This window comes from Balaenoptera musculus, chromosome 3 (assembly GCF_009873245.2).
Source record: "Balaenoptera musculus isolate JJ_BM4_2016_0621 chromosome 3, mBalMus1.pri.v3, whole genome shotgun sequence".
Lineage (NCBI taxonomy): Eukaryota > Metazoa > Chordata > Mammalia > Artiodactyla > Balaenopteridae > Balaenoptera > Balaenoptera musculus.
In genome coordinates this window covers 161,287,945-161,297,476 of record NC_045787.1, presented here as the reverse complement: position 1 = coordinate 161,297,476, position 9,532 = coordinate 161,287,945, and the positions used below count along the sequence as shown (strand labels likewise).

Here is a 9,532-nt window from a genome sequence, read left to right as displayed (position 1 = left end):
AGATGCAGGAGCACCTGCCCTCAGCACAGCAGCACACAGTCCTGGGGTCAGAGCTGGGTCCTAGGGAGTCCCTTCAATATGCCAATGTAGCAAAGACACACTCATACAACATCGACCCCTCCCAACAGTCCCACAGACCCAGAGGGTCACATCCAGATGGAGTCAGGCCATAACCCCTTATGAAACTTACCTGCATTTATTTGGACATCAATACGTAAGACACACCTTCCCCAACACCCCCTCACTGCGGGCGGCGACGGGCAGGCACACACACACCCTGGGTCTCAGACACTTTGGACATTGCCATGAACACACAAGCTTAGGGACACAAAACCTTGTCCCCACATTTGGCATGGATACAGGACAGGTGTTCTCCCTTCACAGACACACCTACAAAGGGGGCACTCTAGCCTGGCACAAACAGCCCTCCATCCTCACCTTTGAATGCATAGCCCAGTGTGGGAGGGGCAGATGCTCAGGGTTCCGGCTCCAAGAGGGGCGCCCTGGGGTGCCCCTGAGCCTCTCAAGTCCACCCCAGCACCAGGAGTGCACATGGCTCCGCTCGACCCTGCCCCCGAAGGTCCGGCCAGCCAGGACGCTGTGTTCCTAACCTGGCAGGTGTCTGCCCAGCCCGGGGTAATTAGGAACCAGCCCGGACTGGCTGTCCTCGGACCCGTGTCTCTGCCATCCAGCTGCTGGACAGCACATAAAAGAGGATGAAGGGTGATTCTGCTAGCTACGGGAACTGGGGAGCGGACAGGCTTCAGGCTGATGGGCTCCATACCTGACCAGAGGCCCCTATTCCCTTGGATGTACCCTCACATACTGCAGCCAGCCCTCCCCTCCACAGCCCCCATCGACCCCCGTGCTCATCTCCCCTCCCCCAGCTCACTGTCCCCACACACTTCTGACTGCTGGACCCCTGCTGGGGCAGAGGCGGGTTGCCCAGGCTAGTTCACGTGCTTACTAATTGTTACAGTGAATAGTAACAAATAGTCCTTGGCAGGTACATGCCTGGGGCCATTGTAAAGTCGTTACCTATTTCATTTCATTGCGTCCTCACAAGCAGGAAATGTGAAGTTTGTGCTCTTATTCCCGCTATCAAGGTAGAGAAGCTGAGACTCAGAGGATGCACAGCCTGTTCATGGCACAGCTGGGATCTGAACCCAGGCAGTTTGGTTGGGAGCCTGGGGTCCTGCCATGGGCTGCACTGCCATGTTCGTTTACAAGCACTTCCTCAATGTGGACGTGCCCACACGGGCTTGTGTACACCTGACTGAATTGGGGGGACACGTCTAGGCTCGTGGTTGCATTCCCCTCATACACACCCTGGGTGTGCTCTGTGAACACCACTTCCTGACTCATGCGTGTCCTCAGTCACCCCCTTTCTCCCTCCACCTCCATCCAGCTCCAGCTTGGAACTTGCAAACGTCCAAGGTCATGCCAGTCCTGGGTCTTGGGGATGACAGCGACTGTCCAGGCAGTGGCAGAGGGAGGAGCGAAGGAGAGAAGGGAGGCTGCTTTATGCCTTTTAGGCTGGTTTGCTAACCCTTCCAGGGTCAGGTGAATTTGTGCCATGGTCCTATGAATGGCCACACTTCTGTCTCCATTTTAGGAATACAGGGACTGAAGCTCAAACTGCAGGAAACAGGCGGCAGGCCACTCAGTGAGACTGCTCTGGGGGCAGGACAAGACTTCAGGGCCCGTCCAGCCTGAGTCCTTTGTCATCCTGCCCCTTAATCAGCCCCCCCGTTTGCAGCCCTGTGCTGGGAGGGGCTGATGCCATTCCATGTAACAGGAATTGGGGGGTGGGGGTGGAGACTGTTAATCCGCAGTCTGGAAGGCCCAGCCTCTGCCCAGGGTGCCCACTAATTCCCAAACCAAACAGCAGGCAGTGCTGGGCCCGCTGCCAACCTAATCCGCTCCCCACCAGCCTGGGGCTGGCCAAGGGGCCTCCCAGTTCCCACGCTCTGAGCCTTGAAGGAAGTGGGCAGATGCCCCTTTCTTCTACTCCAGGCTTTACAGCCCCAGAGGACACCCTTACCCATATAGAGCTAGAAAAAGGCACCCCTTTACAGAAGAACCCTCCTTCCAAAATTACCACAATAAACACACATCTCTATTCGGTCTCTGTTGTGACAGACCTAAACATACATCTATGCCTCTCTGGATGTGACATCTTTGTGCAGTGTACAACCTTTGCAACTGTACATGGAGGTACTAGGCCCCAACCCCCCATGTCAACATCCACAGTAGTTTAAGATCATTTTATTGAGGGAGGAGAGGCGGGGAGAGGTGCGGGGGCAGCTACAGCTCCCCCAGCCCCACCAGGGGGAAAAGACCCCCTCCCCGCCTCCCTTCCCCCAAGTGGTTCCCCTGTATTATGGAGGAACTTTGTGCAAACTCTGCCCCGGCGGGTGGCGGGTGAGTGTGAAATGGCAGCAGCTGGGGCTGGTGGTGGTGCTACTGGGCACTGGGGGGCTTGTAGGGCTCCAGGAGAAGAGCAGAGAAGGTGTTGACCTTGTCTGCCCCCCGAACCTCATGGGGCAGCAGTGGCAGCTTCACAATGTGGAAATCTTCATATAGGTCCTCCATCTGCGGCAGGGGCAGAGGGCAGAAGGCAGCAGTCAGGGGCCACAGGGCAGGGACAGAATGTGATCAATGTAAAGGGTCGGGCTAGGGGTCTCCCAGAGTCAGGGAGAGAATATGAGCAAGGGCTTCACAGGGACATAGGTGGGAGTGGCGCCAGTGAGGTCAGAGACCACTGGGCTGGACCTCCCACTCCCCAGGGTGAGAGGTATCCAGGCCAGGCCAGCCAGTCTGTGAAGGCCAGAATCAGAAGGTCTGAAGCAGTGGGTGAAGGGCAGGGGGTTGGGGCGAGGAACAGAAGGTGGGCTGGAGCAAAAGGTCAGAGAATACGGTAAAAGGTCAGCAGTGCCTTGGCTGGGCTGGGCCAGACCCCAGCTTCCAGGGTCAGAGGTATGAGGGCTGGGTGGGAGGGTGGGTGTGCGCACCTGGTCCAAGTACTTGGCCTGGATCTTGTGGCGGGCCTCACACATTTTGCAGGGCTTCTCGGGATCAGGGAAGACGAGTTGGTTGACGATGATGTTGTGCGTGTCGATCTTGCACTTGGCCAGCTCCTGGATCAGCCGCTCCGTTTCATACAGGGACAGGAACTCAGCAATGCACACACAGATGAAGGTGGTTTGCTCCTGCAGGATCCAAGAGAGGACAGGGAGGGGCAGATTTCAGCCCTGTCTCTTTCCCCTGAGCTTCTCACCGCCCGCCTGGACCGCAACTCACAGGGTCCTTGAACTGCTCGCTGACGGAGCGGATGACAGGCAGCGTCTCCTCCAGCTTGGAGGCCAGCTGGTCTGCGTTCATGTCCCCGAGGCCCAGCATGTTGCACATCTGTGGGGACGATGTGAGAGGGCTCACGGTTTACCAGGGGTGCATTATACTCCCTGGGTTGGGCTCACTAGACACCCGGGGGACGACTCCTGACACCCCCCCAGTGGTTAAAGGTGTGGGCCCTTGAGCAGATCGCAGGGGTCCAACCCTAGCTCTGCCATTTCTGCGGGACTGTGGCCAGGTTAGCTTGACCTCCCAGAGCCTCAGTTTCCCCATGTGTAGAGCTGTTGTGCTATATGACATGTCACGTGCTTGGAACAGTGTCTGGCACACAGTAAGTGCCCCACAAATGTGACTGAGGCACAGCTCCCCGCCGGGGGACCACACACAACCAAGGAGGTGGCAGTGGTGTGCGCAAGTGTGAAGGCATCAGGGTTGTCATGTCGTGCTAATAATAATCCATGGGGGGATTCACATGCTCTCCATTTGACAGAGAAGGCCCAGAGAGGGGAAGTGACTTGAGGTCACACAGCTGTGTCACACCAGAGTGCAAAGCATTTGAACCCGGGCCACCTGGCTCTGGGATATGTGCTTTCAAGCTCTGTCTGGGGCACTCAGCGGGTGGAGGCGGGGACACTGAGTGCTGCGGAGTAGGGGGGGCAGTCCCCCCGCAGTGAAGATCCATCCCACCCATTGGGAAGCGCTGACTGAGAGCATATGTGGGAAATGCCTTTGTTACTGCACATCTGGGGGTCCGGAGGCCCACTCTGACTCAGGGGACTCCTGGATGCCCTGGGGCTCTGCCTGCCTGTGAGATGAAGGGGCTGATCTGGTTCTTGATCTGCATGAGGCGGCCTAGTCCCCGCTCGACGATGGTGGGGAAGTTGAGCAGTCTTAGCGTGTGGCCTGTGGGCGCTGTGTCGAACACCACCACCGAGAAGTTCATGCCCTTCACCAGCCTGCAGGGAGATGAGGATCAGGCCCGCTCCGCCCCCTCTTCCACCCTAGCCCCAGGCAGCGCCGGGCACCCAGAGTCCCCGCCAGGCCTGACCTCATGACCTCTGCATAGCTCATGGCCTCGTCGATGCCTGGGAAGGCGCTCATGGCTTCCTGCATCATCTTCTTGCCCATGCTCAGCATGTTGTCCTCCTCAAAGAACTCGTCCGGCAGCTCCGCCACACCCAGGCTGGGGTCAATCTCCTGGGGGCCGAGAGGGTCAAGACTCAGGCTGCTGTTGCTGGAGCCTTCCCACCTGGGCACGGAGCCCAAGGGAGCCTGTGGGGCGCCCTGAGCACAGCCCTTCATCAGGTCACAGCTGGGGAGACCCCTGAGGTGCCATGGCCCTTCCCTTAGACGCTTAAGGTCTCGGGTGGTGGCACAGATTGTTAAAGTCTTCCACAAGCAGATGGAAAATCGCCAACTGTGCTCAGTGCCCCAGAGGGAAGCCAGAGTGCGTTCCAGGGCCTTCTCACGGGCTGTTCCCTGACCTGGGCCTGTGACCTCTTCCAGATCATTCCTCTAATATGAGTCTTCCCTGACCGCCCAATCTAACAGTGCAGCCCTAGCCCCCTCTGCCCTGCCTTCCTTTCTTCTTAACATCTGGCCTCTCCTCACATGGTTTACTTAGCATGTTTATCGCCTGTCTCCCTAACCAGAATGCCAGCCCCACGAGGGCAGAGGTTTTTCTGTCTTGTTCACTGCTGTGTCCCCAGTGCCTGGAAGTGTCTGGCACAGAGTAGGTCCTCAACATGCATGCAGATTCCATGAAGGGGATGAGCAAGCCTGGGGTCCCTGGCCCGTCCTGCACTCATTGCCTCTCTCTCTCCCACCTGTGTCACCTCTTCTACTTGACTTCATGTTTCCTGTGGCGAAGCCTTCCACTCCCTGGCCTCAGAGGTCATTTCCCTGCAGAGAGCTTGTCCACACATCACCCCCCCACAGTCACACCCTTGATGGGTTGTTCCTAGTCACCAGGCCACTCTCTGACCCCAGCCTTCTCACTTCCTGTTATTCTAGACCTTCCTGGGCCACCTCATCCCCACACCTCTGCCCGCTTGTTCACCGTAAGTGTCCCTCTTGGGCGGCACTCTTATTCAGCCCAGTCTCCACAAGATGCCTCTGCAAACACTCCCTTCTCCCTCTGTGGTTGGCAAAAGCCCCACCCTGGTTATTCGCAGCTCATTGGCATGGCTACACTGAGGTGAACATCAGGGGAACACCCCAGACAAAGAACTCAACCTTGCTCCCCATTTCTGATCACAAATCTCCAACAGGCACTCGACGAGCCAGAAAATCCACCCATGGGAATGTTAATGCCACATCTTCTCCCTCCTCAAACCCCTTCTGGCTCGTGTGTCCCTCACCCTCTGCTGAGGCCTGTGCCTCGCCTGTGCCTCAGTGAGAAAGCGAAGCCACTGGCTGCCAACACCCTCATTTCCCCCCAGGAAACGCCCCAGTCCCCCCACATTCCTTCTAAGCCCCTGGTCCTGGCAGAGCCCAAGTCCTGGGTCTATGCGCTGGAGCGAGCTCTCGCCTGCCTGAGGCCCGTCCTCAGCCGGTATCCTTACTCCTTCCTGCAACATCACTTGTCCCTCCCAGTTGAAGCTTTTTTTTTTTTTTTTCTGGCTGCACCGCGCAGCTTGTGGTATCTTAAGTTCCCTGACCAGGGATTGAACCTGGGCCCTTGGCAGTGAGAGCCCAGGGCCCTAACCACTGGACCGCCAGGGAATTCCCTGAAGTATGTGCAGCAGCAAACAAACATGCTCTAGCATCTCCTTCCTCAGAAAAGCCTTCCTTAACCCTCATTCCCTTCCCCCTCCAGGGATGGCCATGCTCATTTCTCTGCTCCCATCATGGTGATCACTGTGTCCACCTCAGCTCACCCATTCCAGGCAGGCTTCTGCCCCCATTCCCAGGGTGATCTGCTTAAAACTGACATGCCTGCTAGAGCTGACAACCTTTCTGCCTGAGTCCCTTTGTCCTCCTGGAGCTTAGGAGCCCACACTCTCTGGCTTTCCTCCCACCTCACCTGTGGCTCCTTCTTGGCCTCTTTCAATGGTTCTTCCTCCTCCTCTGCTGGATCCTAAATGCTGATGTGCCCCCGGGGTTGTTTCTGGGCCTCTCTATTCTTTCACGTGTTCCTCCACTCACACAGCTTTAAATACCACCCTTGGGACAATGACTCTCAAATCAACACCAACCTCCTCTGAGCTCTAGGTTCACATAACTAAGCTGCTGTCCTGATGTCTCCACTTGGATGACCAGTGGGCACCTTGGTCTCACTGTGGCCAAATAAAATTCCTGACTTTTGGCCTTCTAAACCTGCTCCTCTCACAGTCTTCCCCACCTCAGCTGCCCAGGGAGCCAACTAAGACATGTACTTATACTTAATTCATTTCTTTCCCTCACCCATTACAACCAAGCAGTTAACTTGCTTTAATTCCAAAATACATCCCAAATTTGACCACTTCTCTCCCCTCCTCCCAATTTTGGGCTGCCACCATTCGTAGCCTGGTCACTGCCCCAGTCTCCTTGTTTCCATCCTTGACTTACAATCCAATTTCTGCATGAGAGCTACAGGGAACTTTTTGGAAAACTAATTTGGCCATGACATTACTCTGCTTAAAACAAACAGCTTCCCATTAACCTGGAAACAAAGCTAAACTGATCTCAGTGGGCTGCAAGGTCCTACACCATGGGGTCCTGATTGATGTCTCCCCCCCTTCCCTTGCTCACTAAGCTCCAGTCACTCTGGCCTCCTTTCTGCTCCACAAACGTTCCTCACTCGTTCCCCTGTGGGTATGTTGAAGAAGGAGTGAAAGTGGAGAGACAGAGGACGGAGAATGGGCAGAACATGGTAGCTGATGGTGGGTGTTCACAGGAAAGGCCTGAAGGTGCGGGGGGACGGGGCTGAGCCCTGCTGCACTCACCATGGCGAAGAGGTTGTCATAGCCTTTGACCTTGGTAGGCACCTTGGAGAACTTCTGGTCAAATGCATCGGAGATATTGTGGGCTGGGTCAGTGGAGATGATCAGAACACTCTCCCGCCCCTTGGATAGCTGGACTGCTAAGCTGCAGCTGGGCAAGGGAAAGGCCAAAAGGTGGGAAGTGAAGGGTTAGGCTCTGCTCCTTAGGTCTGCATGGGGAGAAGAAGGGTCCCCGGAGCAGGGGACCTGGATCAGCAAGGGCCTTGAGAGAAGAGTACGGATGACTGTGGGATCAAGCCTCAATCCCTGCAGAGGGACCCTCTCAGACCTCACCTACTGAGCCCTCCAGCTGGCTATATAGTGGTAAGGTTCAGCTGAATGTGTCCGTCCCGCCTGATGCCTGCTTCCTTGCTGGCAAAGTAACATGGTCCAGCTATCCAGCCAGCTTGACCCTGTGTCCCCTCCCTCAACGCTAAGCTAAGGGGTCCTTAGCACCTCCTGCTAAATTCGATAGTTCAGTCCACTTGTCCAGGGTAATTTGCCCCGGGGACCCCTCCCCCTCTTCCCAGCTGAATGGGTAGTCTGATCATGTGCCCTCTCTCCCGCCTTCCACCCCCACCCCCACGTGGGCATAGAATGGCAAGGTTCACCAGACTAGGATAGTTTGCCCCGGTGCCCCTCCCCCTACTCTGGGCTCACTGTGGTACAGTCTAGCTGATTGGGACATCTAAACGCTCTCCCGGCTCCCGTGCGCTGGATCCAGTGTGGTTCAGCCCTTGAACAGGGATGGTCCAACGCAGAGGGTGCCAGGCCTGCATTCAGGAGGTAGCTTCTATTTGCTCCAGATAACTTCCGAAGAGTACAACCCGGAAGGCCCCGGCCCAGCCCTCCTGCCCGTCTGGTGGTGGAAGACGCGGTCCTTGGCCTCCCCTTCGCCCTGTGGTACATCCCACCCGTTTTCCCGGCCACCACCGCAGCCTCCGTACCTGCAGGTGGTCTTTCCAACACCACCCTTGCCCCCGACGAAGATCCACTTAAGGCTGCGCTGCTCGATGATGTTGCTAAGCGTGGGCTCCAGCGGCTCCACATCAGGGGCATCCTCGAACTCCTCTGCCTCAACCCCCCACCCGGCCACCCCCGCCGCCATCTTGGTACCGGCTCACGTGATCAAGCGGAGCGCACCATGCAAAGCACCTACAGGGGAAATTTCCTATCACAACCCCATCAAGGCCAGAAGATTGAATTAATTTTCTCATGGCCTAACTTTTAGGAGCTAATAGAAGCTATATTTCCAACGTCTTCCCCTTCCAAGGTTCGGCTTGTCAGCCTCTTGTCTATATTTTCTTCAAAGACTCCCCCTGCCTAATTAACATATTGGTACATCCTAGGTTACTCCCCTTTACTGATTGGCCCCTAAGTCTTGCAGCGCTCCTTTCATTGGCTACATCTTCTCTTACTTTTACCAATCACTCTCAGGTCCCGGTAGCCGCCAACCACTCCTTAGCAACCGGCCAAACACCCGTTGCATACCTTTTTCAAGAAGTTAGATCCGAGGTCCACCCTGACCTGACTCCATAGGCTCAACTTCATGTCGATCATTCCCCCCCTATTCTCCAACCTGGGTCCCAACACCGCCTCAGGTCCGTCTCTTCTGTTATTCAATTGGCTGGGAGCCACCGGGCTCCTGACGCAAACCAATTATAAACGAACCGATTAGTTGGCTGGAGAAGGTCCCGGGGCTGCTAGTGGGTTAGAGGGAGGACGACTCCAGTTGTGGGCGAGGTCCGCAGGTCCTTGTCCAGTGAGCCCTGAGCCCCCATGCAGGACAGGACAGGGCAGGGACAACACTTGCAACTGCGCTCCTTGTCGTAGAAGGGACCCTGTTCCCGAAAACCTCCTTCCAGTTTGCTCTCTGTCCGAGGGGAAATTCCAGTTCAGGCAATTCTCTGTTTGAAACTCTGCCCTGGGCAGGAATACAGGCTGGGTCCCAGGCCCTTAGCGGACACTCTTAAATAGAGACTCCAGCCTAGAAATATCCGCGGTTTCATTTGAGTACTCTAGCACATAAAATAATACCCTGACTTTCAAATGGGGACCCCAGCTCCTTGGAGTCAGCTGTGTCTCTATTCCCAAATAAAAGTTTCACCCCAGAGACAGGTACCCAATCCAGAGACACCCCCATTTCTATTCTGGGGTCCCAGGCTAGATATGCCCTCTAGTTAGTCCTAGTTAGGGACCCAGCTTCCGAGGTGTCA

General features: G+C 56.2%; 1 protein-coding gene across 1 annotated transcript; it reads right to left on the bottom strand.

Annotated features, from left to right (window-relative positions):
• Positions 1 to 2,252: 2,252 nt before the first annotated feature.
• Positions 2,253 to 8,445, bottom strand: GET3 (guided entry of tail-anchored proteins factor 3, ATPase). Its single transcript, XM_036848856.1, has 7 exons — positions 8,264 to 8,445; positions 7,281 to 7,428; positions 4,403 to 4,551; positions 4,160 to 4,310; positions 3,304 to 3,411; positions 3,015 to 3,212; positions 2,253 to 2,595 (listed from the first exon to the last, which is right to left on the bottom strand). Exons 1-7 carry the CDS (start codon positions 8,422 to 8,424, stop codon positions 2,464 to 2,466), a joined length of 1,047 nt encoding a protein of 348 aa, XP_036704751.1. The 5' UTR covers positions 8,425 to 8,445; the 3' UTR covers positions 2,253 to 2,463.
• Positions 8,446 to 9,532: the final 1,087 nt, after the last annotated feature.